Here is a 22,007-nt window from a genome sequence, read left to right as displayed (position 1 = left end):
AAGAAAGAAAGACAGACAGACAGAAAGCGGCCACATCTATTCTAGCACCGTTAATGTAACGGAGTTAAAGACTAGTGTAACTATAATTCAGTAAGTATATATAGAACTAGTCTTTAAGCCCGTTACATTAACGGGTGCTAGAATAGATCTGTCTGTCTGTCTGTGTTTCTTTATCTCTCTCTCCTTGGCCGCTGTCTATATCCTTCTGTGTCTCCCCCCCCCCGAGCAAAGCTGTCTGCCCCCAGGACACACCTCCCCCCCAAGGCAGCCCCCTTTCCCTATCCCTAACTGTCTCTCCATGGTCCTCTTCTGTCGACGTCCCCAGAGCAAAGCTGTCTGTCCCCAGCACACCTCCCCCCAAAGCAGCCCCCTTTCCCTCTCTCTATCTCTCCATGGCCCCTTCTGTCTCCCCCAGCACACCCCTTCCCCCAAAGCAGCCCCCTTTTCCTCTCCCTATCTCTCCATGGCCCCTTCGCTGGTGTCTTCTGCACAGTCACACGCAGGCGCCGTGAGGACTGGCAAAGAAGCACGCCTCACGCCACCAGGAATCACGATTTTTGAAAAGCGCATGCGCGCTTAGCCTTTTATTATTATTGATTGTTTTTATTTCATTAGGATTCATATATTAAATTTGAAACAAACTTCTGAAATAACAAATGTAAACGAGCCAACGTACCTACTGTGATCTCAACATTGGGATCTCTGGTAAGGAAACTAATCACAGGTCCAGAAACGTAGCCAGATCCAAGCACTAAGATCTTCTTCTTCGTACCCATGGTCATCAGCTGAGCATACTCCCTACAATTACGATATATCCATGAACAATAATATATCCTATATAAACTCTAGTAAAAACAGGATTTATTCACATAAATCTCACGCTTAGGACCTTCCCCAAAGAGCTGAAGTCTGATCCGAGAGAAAACATTTACTTAGCACAGCTCTTCGGAGCTTGGATATGGAGACTTTAGTGTACACACGCAAGCAGCAGGCCCACCTCCTCCCACGTCATCATGGCAAGAGATATTCTTCATGACCCAGGCGATTAAAAATAGAGCAGGGCCCAGAGGTAGGTGGGGGGAAGGGAAGAAGCTGGAACAGGCACTCTTTGCTGGGAAAAGATCAAGTTCTATATTTACTCAGCTGCACCTGTGCACTTTTACATCCTATCCTACAGGCCGACTTTGGCGTCAAGCCTCTTTCTATCAAGCGAAGGGCTTTCAACACCTTCTTCAACTGGTAGTAAGAATTTACCATCAAAATTTAAAAAAAAAACAAAAACACTAACACATTTAGGAGGATATATATTTTTTTTTTTTCCATTTTATTGTCATTATTTTATATTCAACATAATAAGTAGAAAAGAAACAATCAATCTAAAACACTCGACAAACCTAATAATCTAACACATCTTTATTACTTTTTGTCCCTATAACTGGAGAGGATGAGGAAGTATGCAAAATATATTCGCTATAAGATGAAAATAATAACAAGAGAATTAATCCTCGCTACTTGCCTGGGTTTCATAAACCTAGCTATCAATACACTTCCTGAAAGAGAAAAAAAAATTAAGTCTGTCCTTGTCTAGCCAAAATAAATGCTTCCAATTGTGCAGGATCATAAAAATTACATTTGGTATTTTCATATGAAATTAAACATTTACATGGATATTTATAAAGAAAGTACAAGCAGTCCCTGGGTTAAGAACATCCGACTTACGTCGGACTTGTACTTAAAAACCGGGGTCTGCCAGTGCCAATGTGCCCCTCTTCCTCCCTTCCGTGTCTCAACGCACCTCTCTTCCTCCCTTCTTTATCCCAACGCGCCTCTCATTGTCCTTCCCTCCCTCTGTGCTGTGTCTCAAATTCATGCCTCCCTCCCTCCTGTGGGTGTTTACCTTCTGTGGCCGACTCCCTCCTTCCAACCACACTTGTTTTCGCAAAGCTCTACCCTCTTGGCATCCCCTCCAAAGAGCCCATTCCTTTTCTTACTGGGGCAGGTTGATCGCTATCCTTACTTCTCTTCCTTATGCACCCAGAAGGTTCTATACTGAGAAACTTTCCTAAGGGAGACAGCAAACCAGCAGGTCTCTAGGGGAAATAATTGCCCCAGAAAGACAAAGCTAGGAGCAGCATCCACGGTATCAATTAAGTCACTTATTTATCTTTAAAAAAACAGCATCTAAGTAGACACCTCTTGAAGTAGAAATTTTGTTATAAAATTACCCTCATTAGGGGATATTGAGCTATTGGAGATTCCTCCCTTTAGGCTGAAGCATGGGCCTGTTTACTACCAAACATAGCAATTATCCACCGATCTCCACCTTGATTATTCTCATAAAAGATTCAACGCAGGCCTTTAAACTCATTATTTCACCCTTGCATTTCAGTCCTGAACTCTGCTTGGACCCGTTTTGGTGACCAGGCTTGATATTTGGCCTGAAGAACAGCGATCATATCAGTCCTTACTTCCAATTATTGCACTGGTTACCAGTGGAGGCAGGAGCAATGTCTAAATTTTCATGCCTCTGTTTTAAGTCAGTTTGGGGATTGTCACCTACCTACCTACTATCTCATTTCGTGCTACATAACCCCGTGAGGATAACCAGGAATTGTAACCTATTTGCATACCCGAAGATTTTAGGCTGTAAACTTAGGTCTTATTTAGACAGGATGCTTGCATTTCAAGCAAGCAAACAACAGTCCTGGTTGGGTAACTATATCAGCGGAGCCATGCTGTCCTATGGCGCTTTCAGAAAAGAAATTAAGACAGTATTGTTTGATAAATTTCTCTCTTAATTGTGCTTTTATTCTTAACACAATAATTTTACTGTTTTCATTTAAATTTTTAATGTCTTTTTAAATAATAGGCTATATTCTTACCATTACTATTTTGTGTTTCACCGATTGTCCAGTTTTCCTCTTTTGTGGAAACCGCCTAGAATTCTTTTGATTAAGGCGGTATAGAAAAATAAAGTTATGTTTTGTTATGGAATGGGGCTGATGTGACCCAGAGAGTAAGCTTGATCATTACCACATACCTTCTGCCTCTCAGGGTTCTCCCTAGTTTCTCTATTGCCTTTTGGTGCTCCTTAAAGTTATATCATATCATATATGGACCCTAGCTATTTTATTGCATTCACTACCTGTTTCAGCTCATTGTATATCGCTTATATATCACCAAGATAAGTGGGATTTCAAACAACACTGAAATGATCAGCAGTATTCCAGACTTGAACTTCAGCATGTTGGGTTAAGTACAAATCTTTCATTGTGTTAACACTACTCTCCTAATTTATTCCCACAGCTTGTCCTCCGCATTCAACCCTGGGTTTCTATTACCAAGGGGAAAAGAGCCTTAATTTTTTTTCTGTTTCCTATGGATGAGCAGCACAGTGGTACGAACTGCAGCCCAATTAGATCTAAAAGATGACTGAACTTTTGCTGGTGTGAACACAAAGGCATCCTGTGTGAATGAAAGATAATCACGTTCATCAATATAAACAAAGCATACGCTGAAAATGTAAAACGGCCCGAGATTTCGTCATCTAGCAAAAAGGTCAACACAGCAACTTCTCAAAATTCTAAAAGACAAACCATGCATTGTGCAATAAAGTCTACCTGCTTTTAAAAGGGAAGATCAAGACTTGAATGGGAAATTCAAATGATAGGTAACAGTGAAATCCTTTTAAAGGGAGGATTCTTGGAAAGGCACATTCTCGGCATTAACGATACACATGCAAAAATGCCCAGGGGCTGAAGTGAACCATGAGAAAACGAAGCCATTAGTGGAGGCAGATTTCTCACTGTAACAGCCTGGCTTCTTTTAGGGCTCCTGTTGCGAAGCCGCGTCAGCGGGATTTATCGCACGCACCTTTATAGCGCGCGCTAACCCCCGCGGCTAGCTGAAAAACTACCGCCTGCTCAAGAGGAGGCGGTAGCGGCTAGCAAGGCCGGCAAATTAGCGCGCACTATTATGCACGTTAAACTGCTAATGCGGCTTCGTAAAAGGAGCCCTTAGTTAGCCAGATTTACTAAACATTATCTCCCAGATACAAAATGGGACAACATTTTAATACCTCCGGCCTCTCTTGAGCCAACAAAACAATTAGCCAAAGAGGATGAAATGCATGTTTAAGACCACCTAGAGATACAGCCACATCTTATATCTACCAAAGTTATTGACACTGATGGACCTCAACTTTGGGCAAGTCTTTTGCAACGCATCAAAAACCGGAAAAGAAATCTAATTGGCATGATAGAAAAATGTCCAATCCAGGTCCTAAAGCAATCTTGTATTTATGGCCACTCAACCATTGTTGAAATTGCTTACAGCACCTTACTAATCTAATCTAAATCTTAGATTTATGTACCGGATGATCCCTAAAGATATAGGGCTTGACTTGGTTTACAACAAAAATATGTTTACAAAGATATGTCGATTTTAAGACAGATCATTAGGAATTATATTCTAAAAAACGTTGAAACATCGTAGTTTTTAAAATGTTACAGACAACCATGATTGTATTTGAATGGGAAGGTCATTCCATAGTGCAATTTTGCCAGTTGATCGAAAACCTTTGACCGAAGGAAAAGATGACTTATGTCAGGGGTGTCCAATGTCGGTCCTCGAGGGCCGCAATCCAGTCGGGTTTTCAGGATTTCCCCAATGAATATACATGAGATCTATTTGCATGCACTGCTTTCATTGTATGCTAATAGATCTCATACATATTCATTGGGGAAATCCTGAAAACCCGACTGGATTGCGGCCCTCGAGGACCGACATTGGACACCCCTGACTTATGTAAAATGAATAGTTCTACAACCCAAAATGTTTGAAGAGTTTAAGGTAAAGGGTATCAGAGAGTCAAACAATCCATGAATAATTTTATAAACAATACAAGCACATTTAAATTGAACTCTGTATCAAAACTGGAGCCAGTGTAACTTCTTAAACAATGGAGTAACGTGCTCGAATTTTGACTTTCCCAAAATTGGTTATGAGACACATTTATTAGTCCAACCAAAAGAAATACTCATCTATATTGGTCTCAACTAGGACCACTTTGGTTTTGCTCTATAGTACAACACGCCAATGTTAACAAGTACCTCACTAATCCCCTGAGGAAGGCTTGTGCCGAAACTGGGGGGGACCACTACAGATGAGTGTTTCTATTCGTTGGACTAATAAACAAGTCTCATTTGGTTGTTCTCGGACATCTCACTTGTCTCTTTTTTTGTGTGTTTTGGTATTGATTTTATTGAGGCTGGTTTTGTGCTTTTCTCGAGTCTCATTTGGTTGTTCTCGGACATCTCACTTGTCTCTTTGTGTGTTTTGATATTGATTTTATCGAGGCTGGTTTTGTGCTTTTCTCCTTGTGCTTTCAAAAATTAGTCATGCTTCAGTGTTCTAAAACCTCTATAATAAAATTCTAAGCGTGCATGCACACTTAGGACGGCATGTTCCCTGACAGTGTGATGTGTCCCTCCGTGCCGAATTCTATTTTAGGAGCATGGGGCAATTTCAGCGGCAGTGGCGGTTTGGCTCTGAGCATCGGCGTTTGCACCCGTGCGAGGGATCAGGTGGTTAATCGGGTCCCGATGGACCCGACGGTCGTTGAGTCTATGGCGTTGGGGAAAGAAGCCGAACCTGGAAGAAAGGGAGAAGGCCTATTGCTGGACAGGGGGAGCAGGGAAGAGGTGAACATGGAAGGAAGGGAGAAGGCCTACTGCTGGACAGGGGGAGCAGGCAAGGGTGGTGGTGGACAGCGAAGGAAGGAAAGAAGGAAAGAAAGCCAAGGGGAGAGAAAGAAAGAAAAGAAAAAAAGACAGGCAGACATCTATTCTAGCACCCGTTAATGTAAAGGGCTTAAAAACTAGTTAACTGTAATATTTTCTGATTCCCTTTACTTAAACCAACAAGAGAAAAGCTACACGTCGTCAGCAAAATCTGATCCTGATTGCCGAGCATCACAGACAAGTTTATGAAATATGAGAAGTGGAAATGTGAATGTGTCAAACAACTGATGCTTTCCAAGGTTTTCTTTGCTTGTCAGTACAATATCTTAACATTCAGCTTCTATGCTGAGACGCACAAACACCTATGTGCCCAGGAGGAAAAGCAGCTTACAGAAGCCCAACAGTCTACGGAGCAAAGTCAACGGCCATCACCCAAAATGAAAACCAGTTCAGGACTAAAAAGCAGATTTAAAAGTACTTTGAGATTAAAAAATAAATAAAAACGACCCCAGACTTGAGAAACAGGGTTAGAAATCATACCATACCTGCTCTCCCTCAGTTTTTGGATGTATTTGTATTTGGGCATCAATGAACCATTTGATGCAATCACAGCCTACAAGAGACAGAACAAGAACTCAATTTACTATGCATGTTGGCTTTATATACTTGAAGGAGTTAATTTAAAAAAAAAAGGAAGTATTTGTGTTAACTTACATTTCGTACTACAGGGGAAAAATTCTGTTTTTCCAAAGGCAATGTTGCATCTGATAACAGCTGTAGATATATATTAAAAAAAGACCTCAATTACAGGAAGATTCTGAACGAATGCTTGCTTTTTTTTTTTTTTATAAATCTTTATTAATTTTTAAATACTAACAGTGCAATACACAGGTAAAAGAACATATAACAAGTCAAGAAAATCAATCATTTTATCCCACCCACCCATTGATTAATCACTATGTATATACTCTTTCAATAATCTACACTTATTTAAAATAATACAATAGCACAATCCCACCCCCCTACTACAAGGGAAAAATTCTGTTTTTCCAAAGGCAGTGTTGCATCTGATAACAGCTGTAGATATATATTAAAAAAGACTCCAATTATAGGAAGATTCTGAATGAATGCTTGCTTAATTAGAAGTGCACTCTCTTCAAATCAATAGCTTATATTTATTTATTTTTTTAATCAAGATTTTTTTTTAAAATCCTCACATTCCCTATAGGTTACCATCATCCATCCATATCTGTGCACAGTAGAACAATACAATCTATATCCTGACATTCCCCAGACACTCCAATATAATCTCACCTCCCCATGAGTGCTGATATATCAATAATAATAAAATGCTAGAGGCGCAAGCGCTCTTAAAAATTCATGAGCGCTGGCGCCCTGAGGTGTGCTTCTGTGCCAGACCTCAGGGCGCCTGCGCCAAAGATACCAGCGACTCCTCCCTCTCGCTCCTCTTCAAAGCAGCCTGCTGAGGTTCACCAGCCGCTGTAGCGAACCTCGCAAGCCGCTCTCCACCTGCAGAAGAAGGAGTCGCCGTGTCACCTCTCGCCCTCACTCGCCGCTGCCGCCGACACTGCCGCTGCCGCTGATCCTCCTCTTCATAGCAGCCTGCGATCGTGGCCGGCTTTAAAGAACCTCGCAGGCCGCTCTCCAGGCTCAGTAGCACGCTCCCTCTGACGCACGGGATCGCGTCAGAGGGAACATGCTACCGAGTTGGAGAGCAGCCTGCGAGGTTCGCTAAAGCCGTCCACCACGATTGCAGGCTGCTTTGGTGAAGAGGAGCAGGCCAGAAGATGCCTGGATGTTGGGAGGGTAAGAAGGGAATCAATACCAAGAGCCAGGGGGAAAGGGAAAGGGAGCTGCTTTGGGGGGAGGGGTGTGCTGGGGGGAGGCAGAAGGGGCCATGGAGAGATAGGGAGAGGGAAAGGGGGCTGCTTTGGGGGGAGGGGTGTGCTGGGGGGAGGCAGAAGGGGCCATGGAGAGATAGGGAGAGGGAAAGGGGGATGCTTTGGGGGGAGGTGTGCTGGGGACAGACAGCTTTGCTCAGGGGGGGGGGAGACAGAAGAGGGCCATGGAGAGACAGTTAGGGAGAGGGAAAGGTGGCTGCTTTGGGGGGGGAGGTGTGTCCTGGGGGCAGACAGCTTTGCTCAGGGGGGGGGGGACAGAAGGATACAGACAGCGGCCAAGGAGAGAGAGATAAAGAAAGAGACAGACAGACACATCTATTCTAGCACCTGTTTTTTTGTTTTTTTTATAATTCTTTATTCATTTTCATATTTTACATGAAGTGTACAAAATATTGAGTTACAACTAATGAATACACAATATCACTTTTATATCTTACATAATATTCTGAACAAATTTTTTTATCCCCTCTCCCACCCCCCACCCTTCAAGTACTTTCCAATCACCTTATACATATTGTATACCATATTTATAACATGTTATGTAAAATTATTTTCACTACCCCCCCCTCCATGTGTGCCATAAAGAAGACAAGAAAAAGAAGAAGATAAATCCTATTATTCATTCAGTACAATACTTTGTCAATGGCCCCCATATTTTTATAAATTTAGGATATGTCCCTCTTTGTATTGCTATTACTCTTTCCATTTTGAATATATGACAAATTGTATTCCACCAAAATGTATAATTAAGGTTACTATGATTCTTCCAGTTATTGGTTATATGCTGAATGGCAACCCCTGTCATGACTAGTAAAAGCTTGTTATTTTCTGGTGAAATTTGACTTTTTTTTCTCATCATCATTCCAAATAACACTGTATCATATGATATTGCTACATGATTTTCCATCAATTTATTAATTTGTGGCCAAATTGCATTCCAAAAACTTTTAATGTAGGGACAATGATATAGTAAATGATCCAACGTCCCAGGTTCCAGATTACAGTGCCAGCATTTATTGGACTTAGAACTATCTAATTTTTGCAAACGTGTAGGGGTCCAAAAAGCTCTATGTAATAAAAAGAACCAAGTTTGTCTCATAGATGCTGACACTGTACATCTCATTCTCCAAGACCAAATTAGTGGCCATTGAGATGCAGTAATTTGATGCTTAATCTCAATGCTCCAAATGTCTCTTAGACCATTTTTTGGTTTTTTATTCAAATATCCAGATATTAATTTATACCACAATGCGGCTTGATGCCCTAGGAAGTCTGCTTGGAAGCATAAGAACTCTAAACTATATTGATTATTCAATGTTTTCCATTCAGGGAACCCAACCTGAATGGCCTGCTTCAATTGCAACCATTTAAAACTTTGTTTTTTACTAAGACCAAATCTATGTTGCAATTGTGAAAATTCCAGCAGTTTACCTTCCGAAATAACATCATTCAGAGATCTAATGCCTGCAATAATCCATTCCTTCGAAAGGATTTGAGCTCCGCCAATTTTAATCTTGGAGTTTATCCATAAAGACTGATTAGTTGACTTGTTTATTGGGACAGGTGTTAATTTACTAATAAATCTCAACGTTTTCCAAGTATCCTTTAATATCTTATTTTCTCTGTATCTTCTAGGCTACTTGGAAGATGAACTAAATTTAGGGGAAACATAAGGCGCCATTCCAAATATAACCAATCCGTTGCATTATCTATCAGTTCTGGGAGGATCCAATACATACCCTGACGTAAAATATAGGCTTGATGGTACCTATAAAAATTTGGAAAATTTACCCCTCCCTCCTTAATTGATTTTTGCAAAGATACCAAAGCTATTCTATGCGTTTTACCAAGCCAAAGAAATTTCGTTAAAATGCTATTAAGCTTTTTATAAAAGGACCCCTGAAAATAAATAGGTATCATACTCATTTGGTAGCAAACTACAGGCAAGATCATCATTTTAATAGTTTGAACTCTCCCCCACCAAGAAAGATGTAACGGATTCCATTGCTCACATAACTCTGTAACTCTTTTCAATACAAATTTTTCATTTTCTTTTACTGTATCTTCAATTGTATTTTTAACTTGAATGCCAAGATATTTAAATCCTTCTTCTTTCCATATGAACGGAAAAACGTCAAATAATCCTTTTACACAATGAACATTTAAAGGTATAAGTTCAGACTTACTCCAGTTAATTTTATAATCTGAAATTTTGCCAAACATATCAATTAATTCCAATAGACAAGATAAGGTAGACTCTGGATTCCTCAAATAAAGTAAAATATCATCCGCATAAGCCGAAATTTTATATACCCTATATCCCCCTTGCTTGCTGTATTGCTAACAATAAGGGTTCTAATACAACATCAAATAACAAAGGAGATAAAGGACAACCTTGTCTAACTCCCCTCTGCAATTGAAAACCATCAGATATCATATTATTAATATTTAATCTTGCAATCGGGAAGCTATACAATGTTTTTACCATTTGTATAAATCCAGAACCTATACCAAACCATTCTAAAGCCTGATACATAAAATTCCATTCTACCCTATCAAACGCTTTTTCTGCATCCAAGGAAACTGTAAAAGCCGGTTCATCCATTTTTTTTTATAAATTTAACATATGAAACAATAATCTAGAGTTATTAGAGGAATGTCTTTTAGCAACGAAACCCGTCTGATGCGTGTCTATAATATGTGGGAGAGCTTTGGCTAATCTCAAAGCCAAAATTTTCGCCAAAAGTTTATTATCCACATTTATTAAAGATATAGGCCTGTAGTCTGAAACCAAAGTAGGATCTTTATTTGGCTTAGGCAAAACAATTACTATTGATTCAGCCATAGTACCTTTAATATCACCTTTTATAAGTTGTGTCTGATATAAATTTAGTAAATATGGGGAAAGGACATTTTGAAATGTTTTATAAAATTCTACTGTATAACCATCACCACCTGGAGCGGATCCAACTCTAAGAGATCTCAACGCTGTTTCTAATTCTTTTAATGATATAGGTTCATCTAAACCACAGGTGTCGAAGTCGGTCCTCGAGGGCCGCAATCCAGTCGGGTTTTCAGAATTTCCCCAATGAATATGCATTGAAAGCAGTGCATGCACATAGATCTCATGCATATTCATTGGGGAAATCTTGAAAACCCGACTGGATTGCGGCCCTCGAGGATCGACTTTGACACCCCTGAAATTCTAAACTCCGTTTTATATGATCAGGAACCTTAGGTCCAATAATTAAATCTAAAAAATTTTTACATCTTTTTGCCTCTCCAAATAAGGCTCGGAAGAATACAGGTCCTTATAAAATTTTAGAAATTGCTTTAAAATTATATCCGTTTAATTGGTTATTATACCATTATCATCTTTTATCCCATTAATGTTAGTTCTTCTTTTTTTTGCTTTAAGATAATTTGCCAATAATCTTCCCGCCTTATTAGAATTTCCATAATACATTGTCTGTTTGGAAAACAAGTCTCTTCTTATCATTTTTGAAGCTAATTCGTTATATTTACCTTTTGCTTTCAAAAGAGCTTGTAATACATCATGTTCCCATTTGCTTACCAATTTAGTTTCTAGTATTTTAATTTCTTTTTCTAACTCTATATACTGTTTTTTAATCTGTTTCCTAACAAAAGCCGAATATGATATAATATGACCTCTCATAGTCGCTTTAAAAGTGTCCCATACATTTTCAATAGATGTATCTTCCACTAAATTAATTTGAAAGAAATCACTAATTTGTGTTTTAAAATTTTCCAAAAATTTTCCATCCACAAGCAATGCATTATCAAATCTCCAAAGAGGTCTTCTATTTTCTAATTGATCTAATTGTAAATCTATCCATACTCCCGCATGATCCGAAATGATAATGGGATCAATGGAAGCCTTAATCACTTGCTGCATGTTATGTGATGAAATAAAAATATAATCTATTCTTGAAAATGATTTATGAACCTGTGAACAAAATGAAAATTCCTGATCATTAAAATGAAGAATACGCCATATATCCTTCAAATCACATGATTGAACCAAATTATCTAAACCTAAAGATTTTATACTTTTACCTGGTTTTTTATCCATTAATGGATCCATTACAGCATTAAAATCTCCAGCCACCACTAAATTAGAAGCAGCCAGTGGTAACAACATACTCTGCAATTTTTTAAAGAATTCTGATTGATTCGAATTAGGGGCATATATATTGAACAACGTCAGGGCATTATTTCCCATACTTATATCAACATGTAGCCATCTTCCATGTGGGTCCGAATTTACTATCTTAAAATTGGCCATACACTTTTTATTTATAAGAACTGCTACTCCTGCTTTTTTACCCTCAGCTGGAGCAAAAAAACATTCTTTCACCCACCCACCCGTTAGTTTCTGTGATTCCTTTATATTAAGATGGGTCTCCTGCAGACAATAAACATCCGCGTTTTGCTTCTTTAAAAATGATAATACCTTTTTCCTTTTGATTACATGATTTAGGCTATTGACATTAATAGAAAATATCTTAAAAGACATAATATATTTTATACTCCTTATCATAATCTTCCTCTTCCTTTCTTCCATAACTAAGATCTAAAAAACTTCTCCCCATGGCACACATTCTTACCTCCAAATTACCTAATCCCTTATTAATCTTTTCCTTAATCATCCTAGTAATATTTTTAATACCCACCTTCTTCCCACCCCTCCCTCCCCAATATAATGACTGCTTAAGGACACACATTGGACAGTAATCCCAACTTCCCCCCTCCCCCCCAGGCAACCAATATTTATTAATAACCCCTTTATCCTTTATTGAGACAAACTCACTACCTCTCCACAATATATCTAATTATATCTCTCTTCTAATCATAAAACCTTTTTTCTTTTTTTTTTTTTTTTCCATTTTAAAGTAATTAATTTCTCTATCTATTATTTAACCTTTAGTCACATAACCATATTTCTTTCCTAACATTCCATTAATGCATTTTTATCATTTCACCAATCTCTAATTCATTCCCCCAACATTTTATTTCATTCAAGAAAATTCTATCATAGTCATATATTTAATAAAAAGTATCATTTTCCTATCTCTTATATTATCTAATCCATCTTCTCCTATCCTCCTTTAAATATCCAACAACAAATATCCATCTCTTCATATATTTCTGTTAAAAAAAAAAACTTCAATTTTATAAGTTTTTATCCTCTATTTGTATTTAAACATTTGTATTTCATTTTCAAAATAATTTTTTCCCCCCCTTTTTATATTTCCTCTTCTCCAAATTAAATCCAATCTTTTTAAAACTATATTATCACAACATCAATCTTTACATTCCTTCAGCTACCAATAAATTCTTATGTATCTTTTATATTATTCATTTTCCTTTCCTTTACTTGCATTTAAATATCATATAACTTGTCCTTTCTATCATTAGTCCATTCTGCAATCTTTTCCTTATTGTCCTTTCATTCTTTACTTTCTCCTTTTCTGACTTATTAAATAAACTGAACTTTCATATTTATTTCTTATCTCCATCCATCCACTCTTAAAGACTTTTGACTGCCAATTGTCATTCATTTTTTTTTTTTTTATAATATCCTTTTAGTCTATCAGTCCTGCTTTCTTCTTCTTCACATCTATTTATTTTCCTATTCAGTCTTCACTTTTCCTTTTGTGTTAATGTGTCCAGTCCTTTAATCCTTCTTGTTCATTCTTTACTCCAACCATCCATCTTTCAGTCTCCTAAAAGTTCAGTCTAATAACTTCACTTTAATGTCTTTCCAGTCTATCCTTCTTTCTTCTTTACATTCTTTTATTTTCTTTTTCACTTGTCCATTTTTATTTCCTGTTCTTTGTTGCATATTCTTCTTTTTCCAACAAACAAAAGTCTCATAGTTCTTTATATTTAATTTTTTGTTCAATATCCACCAATCCAGTCTTAGTATTTATCCCTTCATTTCAACACCCATTGTGCTAAAATGACATAGGTTCTGATTTTGAAAGAAAGGTCTTTAGTTTTTCCGGATCAACAAAATACAAAGATTTATCCCCACAAGATACCCTCATTTTTGCTGGGTAATATAACCCATACTTATATCCTTTTTCCTTTAATTGAGATCTCAGATCAAGGAATTTCTTCCTAATATTTGCTGTATTTTTAGCAAAGTCTGGTAAAAACCATATTTTGGATCCTTTATAGTTTAAGTTTTTATCTTTTTTGGCAGCATTTAAAATTTCTATTGCTTGCTGGTATCTTAACATCTTGAATATTAATGGTCTTGGTCTCCCTTGATTTTCCAGACTCTTTATTGGAATCCTGTGCGCCCGTTCTATTTCCAAAGGCTATTTGAAATCCAACTGCAATAATCTAGGAATTAAATTTTCTAAAAACTGTATTGCATTTTTCCCTTCCAAATTTTCCTGTATTCCAAAAAGTTTTATATTCTTTCTTCTTCCACGGTTTTCGTAATCTTCCAGCTGACTTTTCAATTGAATTATTTCCAAACTGTCATTTTTGCATCTTTTTCCTTCACATTCTAAGCTCTCCATTTTAACTTCTAACTCTGTTGTTCTTTTATTAGCTACTTCCATTTGTCTGTGTATATTCAGGATTTCTTCCTTCAGTTCTGCCATATTACTCACAGTCTCTGTCAGCATTTGTTTGATTTGCCTCAGTTCCCCCATAACTTCAGCTTTGCTTAACTCCTCTGATACATCAGCAGGAAGCGGAACCTTACTCGGGGTAATTTGATCCTGCTTCTGCCTTTTCACAGCCCCTCCGGTTTCACTCTTACTCTGTCGGGTGCTCGCCATGCTCCCGCTGTCCTCTCCGATGTTTTCAGCCGAAAACAGTTTAAAAGGAGATCTTTATTTATTCAACGGTTGCCCAGGTAAGAGGAGCGCTGCGATCACACGACCATTTTGTGTGCACGCTAAGCCACGCCCCCCTATTCTAGCACCTGTTAATGTAACAGGCTTAAAGACTAGTATATAAATAAATCATTATGATCACTTAACATGTTCTCATTGGACTATAAATGTGGTAAATAAACTAAACTAAAGCTTAGATTTGTAGGCTGGGTCATCACCAGTAGGAGCTCGACTCGATTAACAATAAGAAAAGAATGCGTAAGACTCAAGAAAGAAGAAAACTATTCCTAGTAATGAGGCAAGATGCTAAAGAAATTGGTGCTGGGTTTCAGCTGAAGTATCCATGTAAATGCCTCATTAAATATTTAGGAACAAAATATGTTTTTCTTGTCCCAGACCATTTGAGAGCTTTCCTGGACTTAAAGAAAATCACCAGAGGGTAATTAAGGGATGTAATTGATAAATATAAGGGACCATTGTAAGCCGTTAAGCCTTTACCTTTTTTTGTTTTTGTCGCTTTAATATTTTAGGTCCCAAGTATTAAAACCTCTCCCCCTTCAAATGTAGAGTAGAGAATGACATGGTGACAAAATTCATCACCGTTCCCGACCCCGCGGATAACTGCGGGAAATAATCCCATGTCATTTTCTAGTGCACAGTTCTTCAACCGCCGGTCCGCGGACCGGTACCGGTCCGCAGGAAATTTTTGCCGGTCCGCGCAGGACCGGCAAGATTGACTCATTTGAACTTCCTGCCGGTCCGCGCAGGACCGGCAAGATCAGCATCGGAAGCGTGCGCTGGGCCGGAGAGATCTTGGGGAGCCTCCGACAGTGGCTTTCTCCCCTCTCTGCAGCTTTCCTTTACTTCCCAGCGCAGCGATTCACGAAGGCAGCCTCGGGGCTTTTGCTGAGTCCGGCTGCCTCTGATGATGCAACTTCCTCTTTCCTCAGAGGCGGCGCGACCCAACAAAGGACCCGAGGCTGCCTTCGTGAATCGCTGCACTGGGAAGTAAGAAGAGCTGCTGGGAGGGGAGAAAACCACTATCAGTCTGGGAAGCTGCTGGGCAGGGGAAAAAAGGGACAGCTGCTACTGGAGAGGGAGAAGAAGGAGAGATGCTTCTGGGAGGGGAGGAGGGAAAGGAATCTGGGAAGCTGCTGGGCAAGGAAAAAAAGGGACAGCTGCTACTGGATAGGGAGAAGAAGGAGAGATGCTTCTGGGAGGGGAGGAGGGAAAGGAATCTGGGAAGCTGCTGGGCAAGATAAAAAAAGGGACAGCTGCTACTGGACAGGGAGAAGAAGAAGGAGAGATGCTTCTGGGAGGGGAGGAGGGAAAGGAATCTGGGAAGCTGCTGGGCAAGATAAAAAAAGGGACAGCTGCTACTGGAGAGGGAGAAGAAGGAGAGATGCTTCTGGGAGGGGAGGAGGGAAAGGAATCTGGGAAGCTGCTGGGCAAGGAAAAAAAGGGACAGCTGCTACTGGATAGGGAGAAGAAGGAGAGATGCTTCTGGGAGGGGAGGAGGGAAAGGAATCTGGGAAGCTGCTGGGCAAGGAAAAAAAGGGACAGCTGCTACTGGACAGGGAGAAGAAGAAGGAGAGATGCTTCTGGGAGGGGAGGAGGGAAAGGAATCTGGGAAGCTGCTGGGCAAGATAAAAAAAGGGACAGCTGCTACTGGAGAGGGAGAAGAAGGAGAGATGCTTCTGGGAGGGGAGGAGGGAAAGGAATCTGGGAAGCTGCTGGGCAAGGAAAAAAAGGTACAGCTGCTACTGGAGAGGGAGAAGGAGAGATGTTTCTGGGAGGGGAGGAGGGAAAGGAATCTGGGAAGCTGCTGGGCAAGGAAAAAAAAGGGACAGCTGCTACTGAAGAGGGAGATGGAGAGATGCTGCTGGGAGGGGAGGAAGGGAAGAGAGTTACTGCTGGACAGGAGGAGGAGGGAAGGGAGAATGAAAAAAGGAAGGAAACAGCTGGCAGAGAGATTAGAGGAGGGGAAGGGGAGACACAGGCATGAGAAAGTAGAGAGATTGATGATAGGAAGGGGTCAGCAGAAAAATAAGCAGAGGGACAACGATGATAGATCTGGTGTAGGAGAGATAAAAATGAAGAGAGCAGTGAAGCTGGAATGAATCATGTAAATAGGAGAGAGGGGCACAAGCTGGATGGAAAGGGGAGAGGGACATAGAAAGAAGACAGATACCATATGGAAGGGGGAGAGGACAGATAGTGGATGGAAGGGGCAGATGCTGGATTGAAGAGACAGAGAGGGCATACGCTGGAAGGAAGAGAGTGAAAAAAAGATTGAAAGCAGAAACCAGAGACGACAAAAGGTAGAAAAAATAATTTTATTTCTATTTTGTGATTAGAATATATCAGATTTGAAATATATATCCTGCTAGAGCTGGTGTTAGACATAACTGGGGACTGCAAAACCCAGGCAGTGCTTCTTTAGCTTTCAGCTGGCTTAGGGCGCTCTCTGACCAGGGGGCAGTTGCCCTAGTTGCACTCCCCTAAAACTATTCCTGTCATGTGTTACTTCAGTATTCTGTTAGCATGATATTTCTGTGTAGCATTCTGTAATAATTTGGCTTGTTCAGTTTTCTTGATAGTAGAGGGGATATATGTGAAGGGGAGGGGAGACAGGGGTTTTGTTGATCCTTGCTCTGAATTATTTGTATTTATAAAATGACAATTCTACAGAATATTGTTTCTTTTTATACTTTAATAAAATACATTCAATATAAAATCATAACTGAGGCTTGTGTGGATGGGATCAGATGATTTGTGGGGACCGAGCTCGCGGAGATGGGGCGGAAACGGGATTTTTAAATTTTAGTCCTAGTAGTTTGCCGGTCCACAAAATAATTATTTTTTTTCTGCCGGTCCACGGGTGTAAAAAGGTTGAAGAACACTGTTCTAGTGTCTATTTCAACCTCGGTCCTTCTACACCAGCAGTCTTCAAAGCAAAGCTTGTGGGTCAGTGGTTATGCCCAATTATACTCTGATTCTTTCCTCTCTCCTTAAAGAATGACATGAAGATGGTTTCCCGTGGTTATCCGCGGGGACGGGAACGGTGATGAATTTTGACACTGTGTCATTCTCTAATGTAGAGGTCTAAGAGGAGGAAAAAAAAGAAGAAAAGAAAAGGACTCTTTTTTTTTTTTGGTGGCGGGGGGTTCTTTTATCTTTAATAATATCTATGTTGTGATCTTATTTGTTTCTTCTCATTTTGCCTACACAAGTTTTATTGCTTGTAAATTATTTCAATAATAATTAATTAAAAATAAAAAAACAAAAAAGAATGCGTAAATGAACAAAAGAAAAGAAAAAAATGATCAAATTAAGGAAAGGTTATATATGATAGATTTTCAAAATATTTAGTGAACAAGAATGTCTTCAGGGCTTTCTGAAATGGTAAAAAGGGGCTTAAACTCCATAATGGAAGTGGCGAGCTGTTCCAAAGTTCTGTTAATTTGAATGAAAAAGAATGGCTAAAATTCCCTAATGGATTTAATTTTACCCTTAAAAGAGGGAAAGGAAAGTTTCAATTTTTGAGAGCTTCTGGCAAGATGAGGATCTTTGCACATTCCAATCTAAGGGAACAAGAGGGGTAAAAAGATCAAATAAGATCTTAAACGCAATGCAAACGCATTTGAAATGAATCCTAAGGTAGACTGGGAGCCAATGTAATTCTCCAAGTAATGAGGACACATGGTCGAATTTACTCTTTCCAAAGATTAGCCTGGCGGCGGTGTTCTGTATCAGCTGGAGTCTTTGCAAGTTGATCTTAGATAAATCCACGTGCATTGCATTGCAATAATCCAGATGGGCCAGGATAACAGATTGAACCAAAACAGAAAAGTGATATTGGTGAAAAAACGCTCCACTCAGAATACGAAGACTGAAATGCATTCAACAGCATGCACTATTTGAGATTTCATAAGCCCTATCTTATTTTATTCTAAAATGTATAATCTGCTTACAGGAATATCTTGTTCTCAGTAGACTAAACACAGGATGCAAAAAAATAAGCAATCAAATCATAAGATAAAGTCATGCTGCCGCAATAAAAGCCAGCTGACAATAAAAAGCCTTGACTTTTTTTTTTTTAAAGAGGACTGAACAGTCTGGTAAAGGACTGTTTCTACATTACAGACACACCGACAATACGCTACTGCAGACGCCTCTGCGAGTCAGTGGGTTTTTTTCTCCAGTTAGCTGTGCTGCCAGTAAGGCAGAAGCAGCACCTACCGTACGCAGACAATAACAGAAGCAAGTGAAATCTGCTTATGTGAGGAGGCGGCAGAGGAGGATTGAGAAGAGATAAATAAACCTCTGGTCAATATTCGGCTGACAGCAGTGAGCGTTTTTTTAAAATCTGATATTCAATGCCGAGTCATGTCCGGGAACGGCACTGAACATGTGGGTGAATGGTCTGTCTTGGCCGTTTAGATTGTAAGCTCTTTCAAGCAGGGACTGTTTTCTTCTTTGTGACTCTGTACAGCACTGCGTACATCTGGTAGCGCTACAGAAATAATTAATAGCGATAGTATGGTGATACTTGGGAAGTTTTCCAAGTACGGCTGATACTCAGTCGTATACCCACATAGCTAAACTAGGCAAAGTTAAGACCCCTATCTAAGGGATCCTACTTGCCCAGTTGGCTATGCAGGCCCTGGCAAAGTTAGGACTATTATCTAAGGGATCCTACTTGCCCAGTTGGCTATGCAAACGCTGGCAAAGTTAGGACCACTATCTAAGACTACAGAACTCACTAATGACATTCTGGAAAATGGTAAAGACCCTCCTCTTCAACTAAAGGTCCCTTCAGTCTACACCCAACCCCTTAAACCCCACCTCTACCCTTCTTTCTCCATTCTAATCTTCTGCCTAAATTTCTGTATAGTCCACTCTCAGCCTATACTCAAATAACTCGTATCTAAACTAAACTACTTATATTTAAACTACTGTTCTTAATTTGCTGTATAGTCCCTATATTTAAACTGCTGCTCAGTCTCGTATGTCCAAGTATTTAAATCTACTGTATAATCTTGTATGTCCAATTCACTCCATTGTGAATGTTTACTTGTAAACCGTTCTGAGCTATTGGGAGGACGGGATAAAAATCTAAATAAATAAATAAGCGATCCTACTTGCCCAGTTGGCTATTCAGGCGCTGGTACTGAATATTGCTGAGGCCTGTATAACTTGCAGTCTGCCCTAGCACTACCTGCACAGTGCTGTGTTAGAGGGAGAGGAGATATTCATAGCACTACTTAGTTAAGTAGCTCTGAATATTCCTTCCCAGCTCTCTCAATGTAGTTTAACTGGGCATGAGTCTCTCTTACCCAGTTAAATCCTTTTGAATACCAAGACTACAAAAAAACAGTGCCATATGCTCTCAGTCTTAAAAGTAATAGTTTCGTATTTGTGGATAAATTTAGAAAACTAATATCAAACCAAATAAGCACATCCTTAAAAAAACCATATTAAGTTATTAGGAAGCACTTCATTAATATGGCTAAATCATCATTTCGGTTTGGGCCAGTTCTATTCACCCAGGATTTGACACGCTGGGGCCAGAACAGAATTTGTTAGGGGCCTCCACAGACCATCATCACACTGCACCACTACTGGTGGTGCAGTGTGATGATGGTCACCCCTGGTGATTTTCACCTCTGGTGTGGTGATGGTCACCTCTGGTGATTTTCAAAGCAAGTGCCCCGGCTGCCACTCCTTAATGCCAGCTCTGGCTGTAAACGTCCTTGAAGTGTCCGCTAGGATACGGCGATCAGAGAACTTGAACACTGCAAGTTCTATAACTGAGCACCTTAATGCTACGTGCTAATTCTATACTGGCTGGCGTCCGGACACAAAGATTCCATTACAGAATTCTAAGGTCAGCTGGCCCTGGCGCACCTACATTTAGGCATGCCCACTTACGCCATGCCAGTGGGAGGGATAAATGGGTGTGCCCGAGTGCAGCAGCCTTAATATGTAACATGGTATTCTCTGAGTTATACACAGCCATGTCCCTTCCTGCTATGCCCCCTTGAAATTATGTGCTAAGGCATCTATACGCTTCATGTAAGAGAGTTGCACAGAAACAAAATTTCTTTTTATAGGCTTTGGCATAGTAAAGAGAGGTGGGGGCTTGTCCACCCTGGGCACCTTCTTGCTCAGGGCGCTGGCACCCCTCCTCTCCACCTCCTCCTTTCCCACTCCTCCCCCAGAAAACATGCGCACCCCTTCTCTCTCCCTTGTACTTTTTTTTTTTAATCTTTGGCACAAGCAGCCACCAAGTGTCGGTGCTCTCTCTGATGTCACTTCTGTGACCCCGCCTAGGAAGTGTCATCACAGAGCGCGCCAACACGGGCAGCAACTTGGTGGCTGTTCGCGCCGAAGTTGAAAAGGTACAGGGAAGGGGGGTGCGCACGTGGCCGGGGGGGAGGGGTGCCACCCCCCTCCCCATGTGTCGCTCACCCTCGCTATGCCACGGTTTAGAGGACTGTCCAGGCACCCGGATGGATTTTCAAAACCCAGCAGTTTGACTGGGTTTTGAAAACCACTGAGCTCAGGGCCGCATTTGGAGGGCATCTGCGCATGCGCAGAGGTGAAATGATGATGTCACACATGGCATCATCCCATTGATTCACGCATGCGTAGATGCCTTCCAGATGTGGCCCAAAGAGTCAAGGTTTGTGTGGGGTTATGGGCGGAACAGGGCAGGGCCATAAAGCAATGTTACTTACCGTAACAGTTGTTATCCAAGGACAGCAGGCAGCTATTCTCACTAGTGGGTGATGTCATCCGACAGAGCCCCGATACGGACGTCTCACAAGCATGTCTTGCTTGAAGAAACTCAGAAGTTTTGAGATGCCCGCACCGCGCATGCGCCAGTGCCTTCCCGCCCGATGGTCCGGGCGTATCTCCTCAGTTCAGGTAGCTAGCAGAGAAGCCAACCCAGGGGAGGTGGGTGGGACGTGAGAATAGCTGCCTGCTGTCCCTGGATAACAACTGTTACGGTAAGTAACATTGCTTTATCCCAGGACAAGCAGACAGGTATTCTCACTAGTGGGTGACCTCCAAGCTAACCTCAATGGGATGGTGGGAGAGTTGGCAACTTAGGAGAATAAATTTTGTAACACTGTTTGGCCAAACTGTCCATCCCTTCTGGAGAAAGTATCCAGACAATAATGAGAGGTGAATGTATGAACCGAGGACCAAGTGGCAGCCTTACAAATCTCCTCAATCGGTGTCGATCTGAGGAAGGCTACAGAGGCCGCCATTGCTCTGACTTTATGGGCTGTGACCTTACAGGGAAGGGGTAATCCAGCCTTGGCATAGCAGAAAGAGATACAAGCTGCCATCCAGTTGGAGATGGTGCACTTCGATACAGGTTGTCCCAACTTGTTTGGATCAAAGGAAACGAAAAGTTGAGGAGCAGTTCTGTGTGGTTTGGTGCGATCCAGGTAGAA

General features: G+C 40.5%; 1 protein-coding gene across 4 annotated transcripts in view; it reads right to left on the bottom strand.

Moving 5' to 3' along the window:
• The window catches only part of AASS (aminoadipate-semialdehyde synthase), a 112,701-nt gene that overhangs the window by 38,964 nt on the left and 51,730 nt on the right, over positions 1-22,007 (bottom strand). For all 4 annotated transcript variants that reach the window (XM_033959459.1, XM_033959458.1, XM_033959461.1 and 1 more), the window contains 3 exons: positions 6,456-6,515; positions 6,287-6,354; positions 677-798 (listed from right to left, as the gene is read on the bottom strand). In XM_033959459.1, coding sequence (XP_033815350.1) covers positions 677-798; positions 6,287-6,354; positions 6,456-6,515 — 250 coding nt within the window. The remainder of the gene's footprint in view (positions 1-676; positions 799-6,286; positions 6,355-6,455; positions 6,516-22,007) is intronic.

The sequence above is a fragment of the Geotrypetes seraphini genome, chromosome 9, assembly GCF_902459505.1.
Source record: "Geotrypetes seraphini chromosome 9, aGeoSer1.1, whole genome shotgun sequence".
Lineage (NCBI taxonomy): Eukaryota > Metazoa > Chordata > Amphibia > Gymnophiona > Dermophiidae > Geotrypetes > Geotrypetes seraphini.
The sequence above is the reverse complement of the archived record's forward strand: the minus strand, read 5'-3'. Positions and strand labels throughout refer to the sequence as shown.